The sequence below is a fragment of the Chionomys nivalis genome, chromosome 8, assembly GCF_950005125.1.
Source record: "Chionomys nivalis chromosome 8, mChiNiv1.1, whole genome shotgun sequence".
Lineage (NCBI taxonomy): Eukaryota > Metazoa > Chordata > Mammalia > Rodentia > Cricetidae > Chionomys > Chionomys nivalis.
Genome location: NC_080093.1, coordinates 93240323 through 93263961, shown reverse-complemented (window position 1 = coordinate 93263961; position 23639 = coordinate 93240323). Strand labels below are relative to the sequence as shown.

The 23639-nt window shown below is 41.2% G+C and overlaps 2 protein-coding genes across 2 annotated transcripts in view; both read right to left on the bottom strand.

Moving 5' to 3' along the window:
* LOC130879721 (tripartite motif-containing protein 30A-like) overlaps window positions 1-23639 on the bottom strand; it is a 38911-nt gene that overhangs the window by 3433 nt on the left and 11839 nt on the right. The window contains exon 5 of the mRNA XM_057778499.1: window positions 22956-22978. Within this exon, the coding sequence (XP_057634482.1) occupies window positions 22956-22978 (23 nt within the window). The remainder of the gene's footprint in view (window positions 1-22955; window positions 22979-23639) is intronic.
* LOC130879722 (tripartite motif-containing protein 30A-like) overlaps window positions 1-23639 on the bottom strand; it is a 90906-nt gene that overhangs the window by 55534 nt on the left and 11733 nt on the right. The window lies entirely within an intron of this gene.

Sequence of the window (23639 nt, the reverse complement as noted above, 5' to 3'; positions counted from 1 at the left end):
GGGAAAGGGTAGATACTAACTCTGCAGATATGAGAGACACACTAATGACCCCTCACACTTACTTGCTGTGTGAAATTTGGAAAGCCTTACTTCTTAGGAGAAGAGCTCCTCACTTGTACAGTTAACTTTCTTCCCCACTCTCACTTCTTCCTTCCTGGAACTCTTAAGAAATGATCAATTAGAAAATCTTAAAACAAATCAAACTAAGGTACCTAAAAGTTAATGTGTAGGCTAGGCAGGGGGCCAAAAGCCATTAATTCCTCCACTTAGGAGGCAGAAGCAGGTTGATTTCAGAGATTAATTATAGCCTGATGTACAGAGTGAATTACAGGCCAGCCAAGGCTACACAGTGAAACCTTGTCTGAAAAAAAAAAAAAAAAAAAAAACAGGCAGGCAGGCAGTCAAGAAGGAAGGAAGGAAGGAAGGAAGGAAGGAAGGAAGGAAGGAAGGAAGGAAGTTGGGTTCTCAAGAACAGTCTAAAGTCAGGGTGCAGAAACTGCTCCTGGGTAATAGAGTCATAGAGTCTGAGAAAACCCTCTGGTGAAAGTCAAGACTTCAAATGCTTTTGTCAATATGGATACTCTTAGCCAGCTTCTCAATTAAGTTCTTTTTTAAGAAGACAGTTTTGAAAAGAAGACAGGAACACCAAACTAATACTGACATGTGCTACATATGTTCAGACCATGCCTGATGCTGACAATCTGCATGTGACTCTTTACATAGAAGGGCACAGCTTTCCAGTCTTCTGAAGTATGTGGTTTAGATGGAGCAGTTGTGCCCACAGACTGAAGACTGTTTCGAAAAATCTAAGTACCTAAGACCTTCAGCGACTCACTGAGACACAGACTGTGATGCACAGAGTAGACCAGAGTAGAGGTGAGTGGCCAGCCTCCCATCTGGACAGCACAGTCTCTAGGCCCTAGGAACTGAAGCAAAGCCCCAGGACCCTTCCACACCCATCTCAGCTGCACTAGTGATCAGTGGGCAAGCCTCCTGTGTTGTAATAAGAGCGGCGGGACTGCGTCCCCGGCACCCAGCCGCCCACATGGCTAGCTTATGCCCCAAAATAATTACACGGAAACTGTATTCTTTTAATCACTGCCTGGCCCATTAGTTTCGGCCTCTTATTGGCTAGCTCTTACATATTGATCTAACCCATTTTTAATATTTTGTGTAGCCCCACGAGCTGGCTTACCAGGGAGGGTCTTAACCTTTGGTCCTGTAAGTTTATTTCCTTATTAAAGCTGTATATATCTATATAATCTGTCTACATTCATTTGCGCCACCACACTCCTGCAGGCAGGCTACTTTATCACACCCCCACCAGACCGTGTAACTACAAGTCCCACTCTGCCTACAAACACACCCATCCCCTGAGACCTCATGGTTCCATGACACACAGAAGGGACCAGTAGCGACTCCCTGAGACACAGACAGCAACTGAAATAATTGGTCCATAAGAGTATTCCTGAGACACAGACACCAACTTCAAGAATTGAACCAAGAGGCAAAGACACTGCCTTCACCACTTGGAGGAAGAGATGGGAAGGGACAGATGCAAGAATACATTCGACAACCTAATGAGCAATATAGCAATATCAGAACCTAATGGTCCTATAACAGTATGGCATGAACATCCTAATCCACAAAAACAGAAGAAAATGACTTTAAATATAACTTTATGAAGATGATATTGGCTCTTAAAGAGGAAATGAAAAACTCCCTTAAAGAAATGGAGGAAAAGACAAATATAAAATTGGAATAAATTAATAAATCTCTTAATGAAAGCCGAGAAAAAAAAAACAACCAAACAGGTGAAGCAAACAACTCAAATAGTTCAAGATTTAATTTAAATGGAGGCAATAAAGAAAACACAAACCTAAGGAATTCTAGAAATTGAAAATCTGGGTAAATGAACAGGAACTACAGATGCAAGCATAACCAACAGATTACAACAGATGGAAGAGAGAATCTCAGAAGTTGAAGATACAATAGAGGAAATAGATACATCAGTCAAAGAAAATGTTAAATCCAACAAATTTTTAACGCCAATATCAAGGAAATCTGGGACACCATGAAAAGACCAAACCTAAGAATAATAAGGAAAGAAGAATGAGAACTCCAGTTCAAAAGCACAGAAAATATATTCAACAAACGCATAGAATAAATCTTTCCAACCTAAAGAAGGATATAGCTACAAAGGTACAAGAAGCTTACAAAGCACCAAATAGACTGCATTCCTTCCAAAAAAGTCCCCTCATCATATAATATAATAATCAAAACATTAAATATTCAGATTAAAAAACAAATATTAATGGCTGCAAAGGAAAAGGCCAAGTAATATATAAAGGCAGACCTATCAGAATTATACCTGACTTCTCAATGGAAACTCTGAAAGAAGTTCCTGAACAGATATGCTGCAGACACTAAGAGACTGCAGGAGCAAGTCAACACTACTATACCCAGCAAAGCTTTCAATCACAATAGACAGAGAAAACAAGATATTCCATGACAAAGCCAGATTTAACAAATACCTAGCCACAAATCCAGACGTACAAAAATTATTAGAAGGAGAACTCCAACCCATGGAAATCAGCTGCAACCACAAAAACACAGGCAACAGATAACCTCACACTGGCAGACCCCAAAGAAGGAAAACACACAAACACTTTTACCAAAAACTTATCACTGGCAATTAATACCTCTTAATATCAAAGGACTCAATTCACCTACAAAAACACAAAGGCTAACAGAGACACAAAAAGAGAATCCATCCTTCTGTTGCATACAAGAAACACATTCAAACCCCAAAGATATACATTACCAAAGAATAATGGGTTGGAAAAAGACTTTCCAATAAAATAGACCTAAGAAACAAGCTGATGTAACAATCTTAATATCTAACAAAATAGACTTCACACTAAAATCAATCAAAGAGATTTAGAAGGACACTTCATATTCATCACAGGAAAAATCCATCATGAAGTACCAATTCAGAACATATATGCCCTAAATACAAGAGCATCCACATATGTAAAAGAAACATTACTAAAGCTTAAATCGCACATCAAACCCCACACACTAATAGTAATAGACTTCACCACCCTGCTCTCACTGATAGACAGCTCTGCAAGACAGAAACTTAACAGAGAAATAAGAGAACTAACAGATGCCATGACTCAAATGGACTTAACAGACATCTTAGAACATTTCACCCAAGCACAAAAGAATATAACATCTCAGAATTTCATGGAACCTTCTCTAAAACTTACCACATACTTGGTAACAAAGCAAAGCTCAATACAAAAAAATTGAAATAGCCCACTGTATCTTCTCTGATTACCTTGTCTTAAACTTAGATACTAATTGCAGAAAACCTACAAACTCATGGAAATTAAACAATGCTCAACTGAATCACCCCCATGGTCAAGGAAGAAATTAAAGACTTCCTAGTCTTCAACAAAAATGAACACACAACATACTAAAACCTATGTGACACTATGAAAGTAGTGCTAAGAGAAAAGTTCATAGTGCCTACATAAAGAAAGTGGAGAAATCTCATCCTAGCAACTTAACAACACAACTGAAATTCTAGAAAAATAAAAAGCAGACTCACCCAGGAGGAGTAGATGACAGAAATAGTCAAATTGAGGGTTGAAATCAATAAAATAGAAACAAAGAATCAATGAAACAAAGAACAGTTTCTTTGAGAGAATCAACAAGATAGACAAACACTTGAAACTAACAAAAATGCAGATATAGAATATTGAAATTAACAGAATCAGAAGTGAAAGGGGGGACATAACAACAGACACTGAGGAAATCCATAGAATAATTAGATCCCCAAAACTGGAAAATATGAAGAAATGGACAATTTTCTGGATAGGTACCACATACCAAAATTAAGTCAAGATCAAATGAACAATTTAAATAGACCTATAGCTCCAATAAAGGAGGAGGAGGAGGATGACGAGGAGGAGGAAGAGGAAGAAAAAGAAGGAGAAGAAGAAGAGGAATAAGAAGAAGAAGAAGAAGAAGAAGAAGAAGAAGAAGAAGAAGAAGAAGAAGAAGAAGAAGAAGAAGAAGAAGAAGAAGAGGCAGTCATCAAAAGTATTCCAACTAAAAAAAAAAAACCAGGGCCAAATGGTTTTGGCACAGAATTCAACCAGAACTTCAAAGATGAGCAATTCCTCAAATTGTTTCCCAAAATTGAGAGAGAAGGAACATTGCCAAAATCTTTTTGCGAGGCTATATTTACCTTGATACAAAACCAAACAAGGACTCAACTAAGAAAGAAAATTACAGACCAATCTTCCTCATGAACATTGATGAAAAAATGCAATAAAATACTGGCAAACCAAATCCAAGAACACATCAAAAAAATCATCCACTATGATCAAGTTGGTTTCAGCACAGAGATGCAGGGATGGTTCAACATATGAAAACCTGTCAATGTAATCCACCACATAAATAAACTGAAAGAAAAAAAAAACATATGATCATCTCATTAGATGCTGAAAAATCCTTCAACAAATTCCAACACCCCTTCATGATAAAGGTCTTAGATAGATCAGGAATACAAGGAATGTATCTAAACATAATAAAAGCAATATATAGCAAACCAACTAACAACATCAAATTAAATGAAGAGAAAGTCAAAGGGATACCACAAAAATCAGGAACAAGACAAGGGTGTCCACTCTCTCCATATCTATTCAACATAGTACTCAAAGTTCTAGCTAGAGAAATAAGGCAACAAAAGAAGATCAAGAGGATAAAACTGGAAAGGAAGAAGTCAAATTATCACTATTTGAAGATGATATGATAGTTTACATGAGTGACCTGAACATTTTTACCAGGGAATTACAACTGATAAACACCTTCAGTAATGTGGGAGGATACAAGATCCTCTCAAAAAAAATCAGTAGCCCTCCTAATTAAAGATGATAAATGGCCTGAGAAGGAAATCAGAGAAACACCACCCTTCACAATAAACACAAATAAAATGAAATATCTTGAGCTAACACTAACCAAAGTAGTAAAAGACATGTATGACAAAAACATTACATCTATGAAGAAAGAAATTGAAGAAGACATCAAAAAATGGAAAGAGAGGCACCGATGCGCAGGCGGCGGAGGCACCAGCGCGCAGGCAGGCCCAGGCGGCAGAGACACCTGCAGGCAGGCAGGCCCAGGCAGCGGAGGCACTGGCAGGCAGGCGGGCCCAGGCGGCAGAGGCACCGGTGTGCAAACCAAGCGGTGGAGACACTGGCAAGCAGACTCAGCGGATGCGGGATAGTACAAGCATGAAACAGTGAAGCCCACACTCAGAACAGATCACCCCGCTACAATTAAATCAAACCCATTAGAAAGCATCGATAAGAGGAGATGGGCAGACGCCAAGGCAAGAATTCACCCAACAATCTGAAAAACAACATGAAAACACCAGAACCCAATGATCTTACAACACAAGGACTTGAACACCCTAACACAGAAGAAGAGGAAAAAACTGACTTTATGAAAGCAATAGAGTCCCTTAAACAACATGTAAAAAACGCCCTCATAGAAGTGGATGAGAAGTATAACAAAAAGTTTGAAGAAATGAGTAAATACGTAAACGATACCCTGGGAAACCAAGAAAAAACGATCAAACAGGTAATGGAAACAGTCCAAGAATTGAAAACTGAAATGGAAGCAAGGAAGAAAACACAAACTGAGGACCAGCTGGATATGGAAAATCTAGATCAACAAGCACAGACTACAGAAACAAGCATAATCAATAGAATACAAGAGATAGAAGAAAGAATCTCAGATTCTGAAGACACCATAGAGAAAATAAACAGACTGATCAAAGAAAACACCAAAACCAACAAATTCTCATCACAAAACATTCAGGAAATATGGGACACAATAAAAAGACCAAACCTAAGAATAATAGGGATAGAAGAAGGAGAAGAGGCACAGTTCAAAGGTCCAGAAAATAATTTTAACAAAATTATGTAAGAAAACTTTCCCAACATAAAGAATATTCAAAAAGCATACAGAACACCAAGCAGACTGGATCAAAAAAAAACGTCCCTTCACCATATAATAATCAAAACACAAAATATACAGATTAAAGAAAGAATATTAAGAGCTGCAAAGGAAAAAGGTCAAGTAACTTATAAAGGTAAACCGATCAGACTTACACCTGACTTCTCTATGGAAACCATGAAAGCCAGAAGGTCCTGGATAGAGGTACTACAGAAACTAAGAGACCATGGATGCAAACCCAAACTACTATACCCAGTCAAGCTATCGTTCACTATCAATGGAGAAAACAAGACATTCCAGGATAAGAACAAATTTAAATAATACGTAGCCACAAATCCAGCCCTACAGAAAGTAATAGAAGGAAAATCACAACCCAAGGAATCCAACATTGCCAACACTGCCTACAATAACTTGGGCATCTAGCGACCCTTCACCAGCACGACTCAAAGAAGGGAGACACACAAACTCTTCTACCAAAAGCAATAAGAATAACCGGAGTAAACAACGACTGGTCATTAATATCACTTAATATTAATGGTCTCAATTCACCAATAAAAAGGCACAGCTAAGAGATTGGATACGAAAACAGGATCCAACATTCTGCTGTTTGCAAGAAACTCATTTCAACCACAAACACAGGCATCTACTCAGAGTAAAGGGTTGGGAAAAGGTTTTTCAAGCAAATGGTTCTAAGAAAAAAGCAGGTGTGGCCATACTAATTTCTAACAAAACTGACTTCAAACTGAAATCAATCAGAAGAGATGGAGAGGGACAGTTTATACTCATAACAGGAACAATTCAGCAGGATGAAATCTCAATCCTGAATATCTATGCCCCTAATATAAAAGCACCCACTTATGTAAAAGACATCTTACTAAAACTCAAGGCAGACATCAAACCACACACACTAGTAGTAGGAGACTTCAACACACCTCTCTCACCAATGGACAGGTCAATCAGACAGAAAACTAATAGAGAAGTAAGAGAATTCTTGGAGGTAATGAAGCAAACGGACTTAACAGACATCTATAGAACACTCCACCCAAACAGGAAAGAATACACCTTCCTGTCTGCAGCTCATGGAACCTTCTCGAAAATTGACCACATACTCAGAAACAAAGGAAACCTCCACAGATACAAAAAAATATAAGTGCCCACCTGTGTCTTATCAGATCACCACGGATTAAAGTTAGAAGGCATCAACAATGCTACCCTCAGAAAGCCGACAAACTCATGGAAACTGAACAGTCAACTACTGAACCACACCTGGGTCAAGGAAGAAATTAAGAAAGAAATTAAAGTCTTCCTTGAATTTAATGAAAACAAAGAGACAACATACTCAAACCTATGGGACACAATGAAAGCAGTGCTAAGAGGAAAGTTCATAGCACTAAGTACTCACTTAAAGAAAACGGAGAAAATACTCCCCGGGCTCCCTGCAGGGGCTCTACCCCCCATACTGCCTCTCTCTTCTTGTCCCACCCAGCTTGCACCCAGAACCCTTCTTCCTTCTGTCCCCTTTCCTCTTTGGGCACATAACACCATCCAGCTCAGTCTGTCTGGCACTGGGGGCAAATCCTCAGGGCAAATAGGCAGGCGAGACCTACTTTGTCTCACTGGCCCGCCTGCACCAACCAAGGTAGGCGCTTTGTTTACGAACTACCCAACCTGCATGGAGATCTGATCTCGGCACCAGGAGAGAAAGCAGTGCGGTGAGTTTGTGACCAGCGGTGGCGGAAGCAGCCCTGGACAGGGAACTCTGAAGTTCCTCATCCCCCTCCCTATACTCCCCGGGCTCCCTGCAGGGGCTCTACCCCCCCCCATACTGCCTCTCTCTTCTTGTCCCACCCAGCTTGCATCCAGAACCCTTCTTCCTTCTGTCCCCTTTCCTCTTTGGGCACATAACACCATCCAGCTCAGTCTGTCTGGCGCTGGGGGCAAATCCTCAGGGTAAGCAGGCAGGCGAGACCTCCTTTGCTTCACTGGCCCGCCTGCACCAACCAAGGTAGGCGCTTTGTTTACGAACTACCCAACCTGCATGGAGATCTGATCTCGGCACCAGGAGAGACAGCAGTGCGGTGAGTTTGTGACCAGCGGCAGCTGAAGCAGCCCTGGAAAGGGAACTCTGAAGTTCCTCATCCCCCTCCCTATACTCCCTGGGCTCCCTGCAGGGGCTCTATACCCCGCATACTGTCTCTCTCTTCTTGTCCCACCCAGCTTGCATCCAGAACCCTTCTTCCTTCTGCCCCCTTTCCTCTTTGGGCACATAACACCATCCAGCTCAGTCTGTCTGGCGCTGGGGGCAAATCCTCAGGGCAAGCAGGCAGGCGAGACCTCCTTTGTCTCACTGGCCCGCCTGCACCAACCAAGGTAGGCGCTTTGTTTACGAACTACCCAACCTGCAAGGAGATCTGATCTCGGCACCAGGAGAGACAGCAGTGCGGTGAGTTTGTGATCAGCGGAGGCGGAAGCAGCCCTGGACAGGGAACTCTGAAGTTCCTCATCCCCCTCCCTATACTCCCCGGGCTCCCTGCAGGGGCTCTACCCCCCCATACTGCCTCTCTCTTCTTGTCCCACCCAGCTTGCATCCAGAACCCTTCTTCCTTCTGTCCCCTTTCCTCTTTGGGCACATAACACCATCCAGCTCAGTCTGTCTGGCACTGGGGGCAAATCCTCAGGGCAAATAGGCAGGCGAGACCTCCTTTGTCTCACTGGCCCGCCTGCACCAACCAAGGTAGGCGCTTTGTTTACGAACTACCCAACCTGCAAGGAGATCTGATCTCGGCACCAGGAGAGACAGCAGTGCGGTGAGTTTGTGATCAGCGGAGGCGGAAGCAGCCCTGGACAGGGAACTCTGAAGTTCCTCATCCCCTCCCTATACTCCCCGGGCTCCCTGCAGGGGCTCTACCCCCCCATACTGCCTCTCTCTTCTTGTCCCACCCAGCTTACATCCAGAACCCTTCTTCCTTCTGTCCCCTTTCCTCTTTGGGCACATAACACCATCCAGCTCAGTCTGTCTGGCGCTGGGGGCAAATCCTCAGGGCAAATAGGCAGGCGAGACCTCCTTTGTCTCACTGGCCCGCCTGCACCAACCAAGGTAGGCGCTTTGTTTACGAACTACCCAACCTGCATGGAGATCTGATCTCGGCACCAGGAGAGACAGCAGTGCGGTGAGTTTGTGACCAGCAGAGGCGGAAGCAGCCCTGGACAGGGAACTCTGAAGTTCCTCATCCCCCTCCCTATACTCCCCGGGCTCCCTGCAGGGGCTCTACCCCCCCATACTGCCTCTCTCTTCTTGTCCCACCCAGCTTGCATCTAGAACCCTTCTTCCTTCTGTCCCCTTTCCTCTTTGGGCACATAACACCATCCAGCTCAGTCTGTCTGGCGCTGGGGGCAAATCCTCAGGGCAAATAGGCAGGCGAGACCTCCTTTGTCTCACTGGCCCGCCTGCACCAACCAAGGTAGGCGCTTTGTTTACGAACTACCCAACCTGCATGGAGATCTGATCTCGGCACCGGGAGAGACAGCAATGCGGTGAGTTTGTGACCAGCGACAGTGGAAGCAGCCCTGGAAAGGGAACTCTGAAGTTCCTCATCCCCCTCCCTATACTCCCTGGGCTCCCTGCAGGGGCTCTATACCCCGCATACCGTCTCTCTCTTCTTGTCCCACCCAGCTTGCATCCAGAACCCTTCTTCCTTCTGTCCCCTTTCCTCTTTGGGCACATAACACCATCCAGCTCAGTCTGTCTGGCGCTGGGGGCAAATCCTCAGGGCAAGTAGGCAGGCAAGACTTCCTTTGTTTCACTGGCCTGCCTGCAACAAGCAAGGAGAGACATCACTAGAACACCAGGAGAGCTAGCACTGCAGAGAGCCATCACTGGGAAGGTACATCAGTAGGCAAGGAGACCTGATCCGGTAAAAGAACATCCAGAGGGGAGCATTCGGAGAAAGAGATGGGCAGGCGCCAATGCAAGAATTCACCTAACAATCCGAAAAACTATATGAAACCACCAGAACCCAGCGACCTCCCAACAGGTGGACATGAACACCTTAATCATGAAGAGGTAGATAAAATTGACTTTATGAAAGTGATTGACGCCCTTAAACAACATGTAAAAAATGCCCTTATAGAAATGGATGAGAAGTATAACAGAAAGTTTGAAGAATTGAGTAAATCAGTGAATGATACCCTAGGAAACCAAGGAAAAACAATCAAACAGATAATGGAAACAGTACAAGACTTAAAAACTGAAATGGAGGCAAAGAAGAAAACACAAACAGAAGGCCAGCTGGACAGGGAAAATCTAGGTAAACGAATAGAGACTACAGAAGCAAGCATAACCAACAGAATACAAGAGATAGAAGAAAGAATCTCAGATTCTGAAGATACCATAGAGAAAATAAACACGCTGATCAAAGAAAACAGCAAGGCCAACAAATTCTCATCACAAAACATTCAGGAAATATGGGACACAATAAAAAGACTAAACCTAAGAATAATAGGAATAGAAGAAGGGGAAGAAGCGCAGCTCAACGGTCCAGAAAATATATTTAATAAAATTATAGAAGAAAACTTTCCCAACCTAAAGAAAGATATACCTATGAAGGTTCAAGAAGCATACAGAACACCGAATAGGCTGGATCAAAAAAAAAACATCCTCTCGCCATATAATAATCAAAACACAAAGCATACAGAATAAAGAAAGAATACTGAGAGCAGCAAAGGAAAAAGGCCAAGTTACTTATAAAGGTAAACCTATCAGACTTACACCTGACTTCTCTATGGAAACCATGAAAGCCAGAAGGTCCTGGATAGATGTACTGCAGAAACTAAGAGACCATGGATGCAAGCCCAGACTACTATACCCAGCCAAGCTTTCGTTCACTATAAATGGAGAAAACAAAATTTTCCAGGATAAAAACAAATTTAAACAATACGTAGCCACAAATCCAGCCTTACAGAAAGTAATAGAAGGAAAATCACTAACCAAGGAGTCCAACAATGACCACAATATCTCAGACAACTAGAGACCCTTCACCAGTGCAACACAAAGAAGGGGAACACACAAAATTTACAACTTAAAAAATGACCGGAGTTAACAACCACTGGTCATTAATATCACTTAATGTCAATGGACTCAACTCTCCTATAAAAAGGCACAGACTAAGAGATTGGATACGAAAACAGGATCCAACATTCTGCTGTTTACAAGAAACACACCTCAACCACAAAGACAGGCACTTACTCAGAGTAAAGGGTTGGGATAAGGCTTATCAAGTAAATGGACCTAAGAAACAAGCAGGGGTGGCCATACTAATTTCTAACAAAGTTGACTTCAAACTTAAATCAATCAGGAGAGATGGAGAGGGACATTTTCTACTCATAACAGGAACAATTCATCAGGATGAAGTCTCAATCCTGAATATCTATGCCCCTAATATAAAAGCACCCACGTACGTAAAAGAAACATTGTTAAAACTCAAGGCAGCCATCAAACCGCACACATTAATAGTAGGAGACTTTAATACTCCTCTCTCACCAATGGACAGGTCAAGTAGACAGAAACCTAACAGAGAAATAAGAGAATTAATGGAGGTAATGAATCAAATGGACTTAACAGACATCTATAGAATATTCCACCCAAATAGGAAAGAATATACCTTCTTCTCTGCAGCTCATGGAACCTTCTCAAAAATCGACCACATACTCGGTAACAAAGCAAATATCCACAGTTACAAAAAAATATTAATAACCACCTGTATCTTATCAGATCACCATGGATTAAAGCTAGAATTCAGCAACAATGCTACCCCCAGAAAGCCTACAAACTCATGGAAACTGAATAGTCAACTACTGAACCATACCTGGATTAAGGAAGAAATAAAGAAAGAAATTAAACTCTTCCTTGAAGACAATGAAAATAAAGAAACAACATACTCAAACCTATGGGACACTATGAAAGCAGTTCTGAGAGGAAAGTTCATAGCACTAACTGCCCACTTAAAGAAAACAGAGAAAGCACACATTGGAGACTTAACAGCCCACCTGAAAGCTCTAGAAAAAAAAGAAGCAGACTCACCTAGAAGGGGTAGAAGACTGGAAATAATCAAACTGAGGGCTGAAATCAACAAAATAGAAACACAGAAAACAATTGAAAGAATCAATGAATCAAAAAGCTGGTTCCTGGAGAAAATCAACAAGATTGATAAACCCCTATCCAAACTAATCAAACGGCAGAGAGAGAATTTGCAAATTAATAAGATCAGAAATGAAAAGGGAGACATAACCACAGACACAGAGGAAATTCAGAGAATCATTAGATCTTACTACAAAAGCCTGTATGCCACAAAACTGGAAAATGTAAAAGAAATGGACGCTTTTTTAGATAAATACCATTTACCAAAGTTAAACCAGGACCAGGTGAACAACCTAAATAGACCTGTTAGTCGTGAAGAATTAGAAGCTGTTATCAAAAACCTCCCTTCCAAAAAAAGTCCAGGACCAGATGGTTTCAATGCGGAATTCTACCAGAACTTCCAAGAAGACCTAATACCTATTCTCCTTAATGTATTTCACAATATAGAAACAGAAGAGTCATTGCCAAATTCCTTTTATGAAGCTACAGTAACTCTGATACCAAAACCACACAAAGACCCAACCAAGAAAGAGAATTACAGGCCAATCTCACTCATGAACATCGACGCAAAAATCCTCAACAAAATTCTGGCAAACCGAATCCAAGAACACATTAGAAAAATTATCCATTATGATCAAGTAGGCTTCATACCAGAGATGCAGGGCTGGTTTAACATACGCAAATCTATCAATGTAATCCATCATATAAATAAACTGAAAGAAAAAAACCATATGATCGTTTCATTAGATGCTGAAAAAGCATTTGACAAAATTCAACATCCCTTTATGATAAAAGTCTTAGAGAGATTAGGGATACAAGGGTCATACCTAAATATAATTAAAGCTATATACAGCAAGCCGACAGCTAATATCAAATTAAATGGAGAGAAACTTAAAGCCATTCCACTAAAATCAGGAACACGCCAAGGCTGTCCACTCTCTCCATACCTCTTCAATATAGTTCTCGAAGTTTTAGCAATAGCAATAAGACAACATAAGGGGATAAAGGGGATTCAAATTGGAAAGGAAGAAGTTAAACTTGCATTATTTGCAGATGATATGATAGTGTACATGAGCGACCCCAAAAACTCCACCAAAGAACTCCTACAGCTGATAAACGCCTTTAGTAATGTGGCAGGATACAAGATCAACTCCAAAAAATCAGTCGCCCTCTTATACACAAAGGATCTGGAAGCAGAGAGAGAAATAAGAGAATCATCACCTTTCACGATAGCCACAAACAGCATAAAATATCTTGGGGTAACTCTAACCAAGGAAGTGAAAGATCTATTTGACAAAAACTTTAAAGCATTGAAGAAAGAAATTGAAGAGGATACCAGAAAATGGAAGGATCTCCCTTGCTCTTGGATTGGGAGAATCAACATAGTAAAAATGGCAATTCTACCAAGGGCAATTTATAGATTCAATGCAATCCCCATTAAAATCCCATCAAAATTCTTCACAGATCTTGAAAGGACAATAATCAACTTTATATGGAGAAACAAAAAACCCAGGATAGCCAAAACAATCTTATACAATAAAGGAACTTCTGGAGGCATTACCATCCCTGACTTCAAACTCTATTACAGAGCTACAGTAATGAAAACAGCGTGGTACTGGCATAAAAACAGAGAAGTCGACCAATGGAATCGTATAGAAGACCCGGATTTTAACCCACAAACCTATGAACAACTGATTTTTGATAAAGGAGCTAAAAGTATACAATGGAAGAAAGAAAGCATCTTCAACAAATGGTGCTGGCACAATTGGATGTCAACCTGTAGAAGAATGAAAATAGACCCATATCTATCACCATGCACAAAACTCAAGTCCAAATGGATCAAAGACCTCAATATCAATCTGAACACACTGAACCTGATAGAAGAGAAAATGGGAAGTACCCTACAACATATGGGCACTGGAGATCGCTTCCTATGTATAACCCCAGCAGCACAGACATTAAGGGCAACATTGAATAAATGGGACCTCCTGAAACTGAGAAGCTTCTGTAAAGCAAAGGACACTGTCATTAAGACAAAAAGGCAGCCTACTGACTGGGAGAAGATCTTCACCAACCCTGCAACAGACAAAGGTCTGATCTCCAAAATATATAAAGAACTCAAGAAACTAGACTTCAAAAGGATAATTAACCCAATTAAAAAATGGGGCACTGAACTGAACAGAGAATTCTCAACAGAAGAATTTAAAATGGCCAAAAGATACTTAAGGTCATGCTCAACCTCCTTAGCGATCAGAGAAATGCAAATCAAAACAACTTTGAGATATCATCTTACACCTGTCAGAATGGCTAAAATCAAAAACACCAAGGATAGCCTTTGCTGGAGAGGTTGTGGAGAAAGGGGTACCCTCATCCATTGCTGGTGGGACTGCAAACTTGTGCAACCACTTTGGAAATCAGTGTGGCGGTTTCTCAGAAAAATTGGGATCAACCTACCCCTGGACCCAGCAATACCACTCTTGGGAATATACCCAAGAGATGCCCTATCATATGACAAAAGCATTTGTCCAACTATGTTCATAGCAGCATTATTTGTCATAGCCAGAACCTGGAAGCAACCTAGATGCCCTTCAATGGAAGAATGGATGAAGAAATTGTGGAATATATATACATTAGAGTACTACTCTGCGGTAAAAAACAATGACTTCTCGAATTTTGCATGCAAATGGATGGAAATAGAAAATACGATCCTTAGTGAGGTAACCCAGACCCAAAAAGAAGAACATGGGATGTACTCACTCACAATTGGTTTCTAGCCATGGATAGGGGCCACTGAGTCTATAATTTGTGATCCTAAAGAAGTTAAACAAGAGGGTAAACCCAAGGAAAAACATATAGATATCCTCCCAGCTATGGGAAATAGACATGACTGATGGGCAAAAAATTGGAATCTTGGGGGTGGGGTGGGATGGGGATGAGGGGTGATGGGGAGAGAAAAGTGTGAAGGAGAGGATGAGGGGAAATGGGGGAATCGGGGTGATTGGGGATAAAGGAAGGTTGGATAGGGGAGCAGGGAAACTCATACCTTAGGTAAGGGAGCCACCTAAGGGGTGGCAAGAGACTTGAACTTGGAATGGCTACCAGATGCCCAGGGCAATGTCCCCAGTTAGTTCATTGGGGCACCTGAGGATAGGGAACCCGAAATGAACCTATCCTATAATCATACTGATGAATATCTTGCATATCGCCATAGAACCTTCATCTAGCGATGGATGGAGATAGAGCCAGAGACCCACACTGGAGCACCGGACTGAGCTCCCAAGGTTATAATGAGGAGCAGAAGGAGAGAGAACATGAACAAGGAAGTCAGGACCATGAGGGGTGCACCCAACCACTGGGACATTGGGGCCGATCTATTGGGAGCTCACCAAGGTCAGCTGGACTGCTACTGAAAAAACATGGGATAAAACCGGACTCTCGGAATGTGGCGGACAATGAGAGCTGACGAGAGGCCAAGAAGAATGGCACAGGAACTTTCAACTGGCGATAGATCGAGAGAGAGACAGAGACCCAAATTGGAGCAATGGTCTGAGCTCTTAAGGTCCAAATGAGGAGCAGAAGGAGGGAGAACATGACCAAGGAAATCAGGACCACGAGGCGTGCACCCACCCACTGTGACAGTGGAACTGATCTATTGGGAGCTCTTCAAGGCCAGCTGGACTGGGACTGAATAAGCATGGGTTGAAACTGGACTCTCTGAACATGGCGGACAATGAAGGCTGATGAGAAGCCAAGGACAATGGCACTAGGTTTCGATCCTAATACATGAACTGGCTTTGTGGGAGCTTAGCCTGTTTTGTTGCTCACCTTCCTGGGCCTGGATGGAAGTGGGAGGACCTTGGTCTTCCTGTAGGGCAGGGAATTTGGACTGCTCTTCAGTATCGAGAGGGAGGGGGAATGGACTGGGGGGAGGAGAAGAGGAGTGGGGATGGGGGAGGGGAGTGGGGGGAGGGGGCAATGTGTGGGAGGAGGGGTGGGAAATGGGAAACGGGGAGCAGTTGGAAATTTTAATTAAAAAAGAATAAAAAAAATGATAAAAAAAAAAAAAAAAAAAAAGAAAACGGAGAAAGCATACATTGGAAACTTAACAGCACATCTGAAAGCTCTAGAAAAAAAAGAAGCAGATGCGCCCAGGAGGAGTAGAAGACTGGAAATAATCAAACTGAGGGCTGAAATCAACAAAATAGAAACACAGAAAATAGTCCAAAGAATCAATGAAACAAAGAGTTGGTTTTTGGAGAAAATCAAGAAGATCGACAAACCCTTATCCAAACTAATTAAACGACAGAGAGGGAACACGCAAATAAATAAGATCAGAAATGAAAAGGGGGATATAACCACAGACACAGAGGAAATTCAGAGAATCATTAGATCTTACTACAAAAGCCTGGATGCCACAAAACTGGAAAACGCAAAAGAAATGGACACTTTTTTAGATAAGTACCATATACCAAACCTAAACCAAGACCAGGTGAATGATCTAAATACACCTGTTAGTTGCAAAGAATTAGAAACAGTTATCAAAAATCTCCCTTCCAAGAAAAGCCCAGGACCAGATAGTTTCAATGCAGAATTCTACCAGAACTTCCAAGAAGACCTAATACCTATACTCCTTAATGTATTTCACAATATAGAAACAGAAGAGTCATTGCCAAATTCCTTTTATGAAGCTACAGTTACCCTGATACCAAAACCACACAAAGACCCAACCAAGAAAGAGAATTACAGGCCTATATCACTCATGAACATTGACACAAAAATTCTCAATAAAATACTGGCAAACCGAATCCAAGAACACATTAGAAAAATTATCCATTATGATCAAGTAGGCTTCATCCCAGAGATGCAGGGCTGGTTCAACATATGCAAATCTATCAATGTAATCAACCATATAAATAAACTGAAAGAAAAAAAACCATATGATCATTTCATAAGATGTTGAAAAAGTATTCGACAAAATTCAACACGCCTTTATGATAAAGGTCTTGGAGAGATTGGGGATACAAGGGTCATACCTAAATATAATAAAAGCTATTTACAGCAAGCCAACAGCTAACATTAAATTAAATGGAGAAAAACTCAAAGCCATCCCAATAAAATCAGGAACACGACAAGGATGTCTACTCTCTCCATACCTCTTCAATATAGTGCTTGAAGTTCTAACAATAGCAATAAGACAACATAAGGGGATCAAGGGAATTGATATTGGAAAGGAAGAAGTTAAGCTTTCGTTATTTGCAGATGATATGATAGTATACATAAGCGACCCAAAAAACTCTACCAAAGAACTCCTACAGCTGATAAACACCTTTGGTAATGTGGCAGGTTACAAAATCAACTCCAAAAAATCAGTTGCCTTCCTATACACTAAGGATAAGGAAGCAGAGAGGGAAATCAGAGAAGCATCACCTTTCACAATAGCCACAAATAGCATAAAATATCTTGGGGTAACTCTGACCAAGGAAGTGAAAGATCTATTTGACAAGAACTTTAATTCTTTGAAGAAATAAATTGAAGAGGACACCAGAAAATGGAAGGACCTCCCTTGCTCTTGGATTGGGAGGATCAACATAGTAAAAATGGCAATTCTACCAAAAGCAATCTATAGATTCAATGCAATCCCCATCAAAATCCCATCAAAATTCTTCACAGACTGGAGAAGACAATATTCAACTTTATATGGAAAAACAAAAAACCCAGGACAGCCAAAACAATCTTATACAATAAAGGATTGTCTGGAAGCATTACCATCCCTGACTTCAAACGCTATTACAGAGCTACAGTATTGAAAACAGCTTGGTATTGGCATAAAAACAGAGAAGTCGACAAATGGAATCGAATAGAAGACCCTGACTTTAGCCCACAAACCTACGAACACCTGATTTTCGATAAAGGAACTAAAAGTATACAATGGAAAAAAGAGAGCATCTTCAACAAATTGTGCTGACAAAACTGGATGTCAATCTGTAGAAGAATAAAAATAGACCCATATCTATCACCATGCACAAAACTCAAGTCCAAATGGATTAAAGACCTCAATATCAGTCTGAACACACTGAACCTGATAGAAGAGAAAGTGGGAAGTACTCTACAACACATGGGTACAGGAGACCACTTCCTACATATAACCCCAGCAGCACAAACACTAAGGACATCATTGAATAAATGGGACCTCCTGAGACTGAGAAACTTCTGTAAAGCAAAGGACACTGTCACTAAGACAGAAAGGCAACCCACTGACTGGGAGAAGATCTTCACCAACCCCGCAACTGACAAAGGTCTGATCTCCAAAAAATATAAAGAACTCAAGAAACTAGACCGTAAAAGGTTAATCAATCCAATTATAAAATGGGGCACTGAGCTGAACAGAGAATTCTCAACAGAAGAAGTTCAAATGGCCAAAAGACACTTAAGATCATGCTCAACTTCCTTAGAGATCAGGGAAATGCAAAATAAGACAACATTAAGATACCATCTTACACCTGTCAGAATGGCTAAAATCAAAAAACACCAATGATAGCCTCTGCTGGAGAGGTTGTGGAGAAAGGGGTACACTCATCCATTGCTGGTGGGAATGCAAACTTTTGCAACCACTTTGGAAAGCAGTGTGGCGGTTTCTCAGGAAAGTCGGGATCAACCTACCCCTGGACCCAGCAATACCACTCTTGGAAATATACCCAAGAGATGCCCTATCATACAACAAAAATATATGCTCAACTATGTTCATAGAGCAGCATTGTTTGTAATAGCCAGAACCTGGAAAAAACCTAGATGCCCTTCAATGGAAGAATGTATGAAGAAAGTATGAAATATATACATATTAGAGTACTACTCAGCAGTAAAAAACAATGACTTCTTGAATTTTGCATACAAATGGATGAAAACACTACCCTGAGTGAGTTAAGCCAGACCCAAAAAGAGGAACATGGGATGTACTCACTCATATTTGGTTTCTAGCCATAAATAAAGGACATTGAGACTATAATTCGTGATCCTAGACAAGCTAAATAAGAAGGTGAACCCAAAGAAAAACATTTAGTCATCCTCCTGAATATTAACCTTCATCAGGCGATGAAAGAAGACAGAGACAGAGACCCACATTGGAGCACCGGACTGAAGTCTCACAATCCAAAAGAGGAGCAGAAGGAGAGAGCACGAGCAAGGAACTCATGATCGCGAGTGGTGTACCCACACACTGAGACAATGGGGATGTTCTATCGGGACAGCTGGCCGGGGTCTGAAAAAGCATGGGACAAAACCGGACTCAGCGGACAATGAGGACTACTGAGAACTCATGAACAATGGCAATGGGTTTTTGATCCCATTGCAAGTACTGGCTTTGTGGGAGCCTAGGTAGTTTGGATGCTCACCTTACTAGACCTGGATGGAGGTGGGTAGTCCTTGGACCTCCCACAGGACAGGGAACCCTGATTGCTCTTTGGGCTGAGGAGGGAGGAAGACTTGATTGGGGGAGGGGGAGGGAAATGGGAGGCGGTGGAGGGGAAGAGGCAGAAATCTTTAAGAAATTAATTAATTAATTAATTAATTAATAAAAAAAGTTAGGACAAAAAAATGGAAAGATCTCCTATGCTCTTGAAAAGGTAGTATCAACAAAATAAAAATGGCAATCTTACCAAAGCAATCTACAGATTCAATGCAATCCCCATCAAAATCCCAACACAATTCTTTATAGACCTGGAAAGAACAATATTCAATATCATATGGATAAACATAAAACTCAGGATAGCCAAAGCAATCCTCTATAATAAAAGAACTTCCAGAGGCATCATCATCCCTGACATCAAGATCTACTCTAGAGCTGTAGTAATGAAAACAACTTGGTATTGACATATAACAGACAGGTTGACCAATGGAATCAAATAAAAGACCTGGATATTAATCCACATACCTGTGAACACCTAATTTTTGACAAAGAAGCTAAAATTATACAATAGAAAAAAATCTTCAACAAATGGTGATGCTGTAACTGGATGTTGACATGTAGAAGAATTCAAATAGATCCGTATCTACCATCACACACAAAACTCAAGTCCAAATGGATCAAAGACTTCAACACATAGCCAGACACACTGAACCACCTCATAGAAAAGAAAGTGGGAAGTAGCCTTGAACATGTGGGCACAGGAGACCAGTTCCTAAATACAATACCAGCAGCACAGACACTGAGATCAACAATCAATAAATTGGACCTCCTGAAACTGAAAAGCTTCTGTAAGACAAAATTGCAGCCTGAAGAATAGGAAAAGATATTCACCAACCCCACATCAGAGAGAGGACTGATCTCTGAAATATATAAAGTGTAGTGATGAGGTGAGCAGGCCTGCTTTGCATCCCACCCAGCTCCCGCACGGCTAGCTTCCCTCAAAATAATTACATAGAAACTGTATTCATTTAAACACTGCCTGGTCCGTTAGTTCTAGCCTCTTATTGGCTAATTCTCACAACTTGCTTTAACCCATATTTAGTAATCTGTGTAGGACCATGAGGTGGTGGCTTACCGGGAAAGATTCGGTATGTCTGACCTGGCTGCTGACCAACTATGTTTCTTTCTCCCAGCATTCTGTTCTGTCTACTCCACCTATCTAAATCCTGCCCTATTAAAAACCAAGGCAGTTTCTTTATTAACCAATGAGAGTAACACATAGACAGATGACCCTCCTCCATCAATAAAAAACTCAAAGAACTAGACATCAAAATACCAAATAATCCAATTAAAAATAGGGTACATATCTAAAAAAATAATTCTCAACAGAAGCATCTCAAATGACCAAAGGACATTTAAGGAATTGCTCAATATTATTAGTCATTAAGTAACTGCAAATCAAAATGACTCTGAGTACCATCTTACACCAGTCAGAATGGCTAAGATCAAAAACACCAATAATAGCTTATGCTGCAGAAGATGCTTATGCTGGTGGGAGTAAAAATTTGATCAGCTGCTGTGGAAATCAGTATGGTGATTTCTCAAGAAACTGGGAATCAATCAACCTTAAAACATAGGAATAGCACTTTTGGGCATATACCCAGTGGATGCACACTCATAGTACAAGGACATTTGCTAAACTGTGTTCATAACACTATTCGTAATAGCTAGACCCCCCCCCAAAAAAAACCTCATCTGAAGAATGGATTTTTAAAAATGTGGTTTGTTTACACAATGGAGTACTAGCCACGGATAGAAAACAATGACATCTTGAAATTTTCAGGCAAATAGATGGAACTAGAGAAAAACCAACTTGACCAAAGTAACCCAGATCCAGAAAGACAAACGGGGCATGTACTCACTTATATGTGGATACTAGATATAAAGAAAAGGATAACAAGCCTATAGTCCAGAATTTCAGAGAAGCTAAATAACCAGGAGAACCCCTAAGAAAGACAAACCAGGAACTCCATTGGAAGGGGAAATAGATGAGATCTCCTGAGAGAATTGGGAATGGAGGGGGAGAAAAGGAGGACAGAAGGTAAAGGAGGAAGAGAACATGAGAGAATGGGATGGTCAAGATGGAGGAAGGACAGAGAGGAAGAGCAAGGAAACAGATATTTTCATTGAGCAAGCCATTATGGTGCTGGCAAGAAACCTGGCACTAGGGAAATTCCCAGGAATCCACAGGATGACCCCAGCTAAGACCCTAAGCAATAGTGGAGTGGAGAGGGTGCCTAAACTGGCCTTCCCCTGTAATCAGACTGATGACTACCTTAATTGTCATCATAATACCTTCATCCAGCAACTAATGGAAGCAGATGTGGAGATCCATAGTTAAGGACAGGGCCAAGTTCCAGAGTCCAGTCGAAGAGAGGGGGGAGTGATAATATGAAATAGGTGATCTGAGCTAATGGGAGCTCATTACTCTGGACTTACAGTGGGGTAACCTGCATAGGACCAAACTAGGCCCTCTGAATGTGGGTGACAGTTCTGTGACTTAGGCAGTCTGTAAGGCCACTAGCAGTGAGACCAGGGCATATCCCTACTGCATGAACTGGATTTTTGAAGCCCATTCTTTTTGGAGGGATACCTTGTCAGCCTAGGTATAGGGGAAAGGGCCTCGGTCCTGCCTCAAAGTGATATGTCAAACTTTGTTGACTCCCCAATAGAAGCCTTTCCCTCTCTGAGGAGTGGATGGGAGTTGGGGTGGGAGAAGGTGGGCAGAGCAGGAGAAGGGAGAAGGGGAGGGAGTAGGAACTGGGATTGAAATGTAAGAGAAAAGATTAATTTTAAAAATAAATAAATAAGAACAAAACCAAAAAGGAAAAATTTAAGTACAACCACAAAGGAATTCTGGATCTCTTTTAGCACCATGAGAAATACACAGATCCACAGGAATTTTTCCCAGTATACAGTTCTGTGAACACTGCAGACAAGGAAGACATATCCTATGTAAACTGAATTTATGAATCAAGTACCTGTGAGCTGCAGACAGCCAGGCACAAGCACAGAGCATGGACAGAATGATGGAACCACAAGGAATCTGAAAGCTCCTGTGCCTCCATTTGCCTCCTCCCACTGCTGAGCCTGACTCTGTGACTCCCATTACCCAGACCCCTAAAAGAGAATCAAATCTGTCCCCAGTAATTACAAAACAGTCAGAGCCTGTATATCCCTGCATCCTCCTCCTCCTTCTTATTGGAACTTCAGAATAACACTTTGTCTAAATTCCCCCAAACCCATGAGAGATTTATTCTAGTCAGATACTAAATCATTCTCATCACACAACAGGGCTATTCTTCCATGTCAACCCAAACATACCTCGTTAGGACATGATTCACACCCTAGAGAGAACGGAGAAAACACAATCAATAACATGTTGTGCATGATCTTGCAAATCCTAGTCACACTCTCACTGGGTGCAGAGACAAATTCAGAGAATCAAATCTGTCACCCACAGTTCTCCAAGACAAGATATAAACAGAATACATTACTCTTTACTTGATTTACATGTAAACTAAGACTATTTTCTGTCCCATACTACACGGTTTTGGAGAGCAAAGATGAATAAATAGTAGTTTGAAAGCTTACATATGTTTTGTGTATGTACAACTAAATGCACAAACACATGACTCTATCCATGCTCCATGTCAGCTCTCCATCACCTTATTTACAACTAACAATATAAGAAGCTGATTCCTAAATTATTTGAGTCATTTAGAAACAATTCATTATGTTAGTAATGAAGAAGCCACAAGGACTAGAACCATAGATTGTCAGATACTTAAAACCAACTAACCATATCTCTCTTTCTCTTTCTCTTTTCTCTGTAATTGTTCTGATAGGAAAAGAAGTTAATCTAAAGAGACATATGTGTTAAATTGAAAAACTATTGAAACAATGATGATCCCCCAAAATGGGGATTTCTGGGAGAAGAAAAACTGCTCAGAGTGAAAATTGGCCACCAAAAAAGATTTCAAGCACTTTTAATTACTTACCAGACTA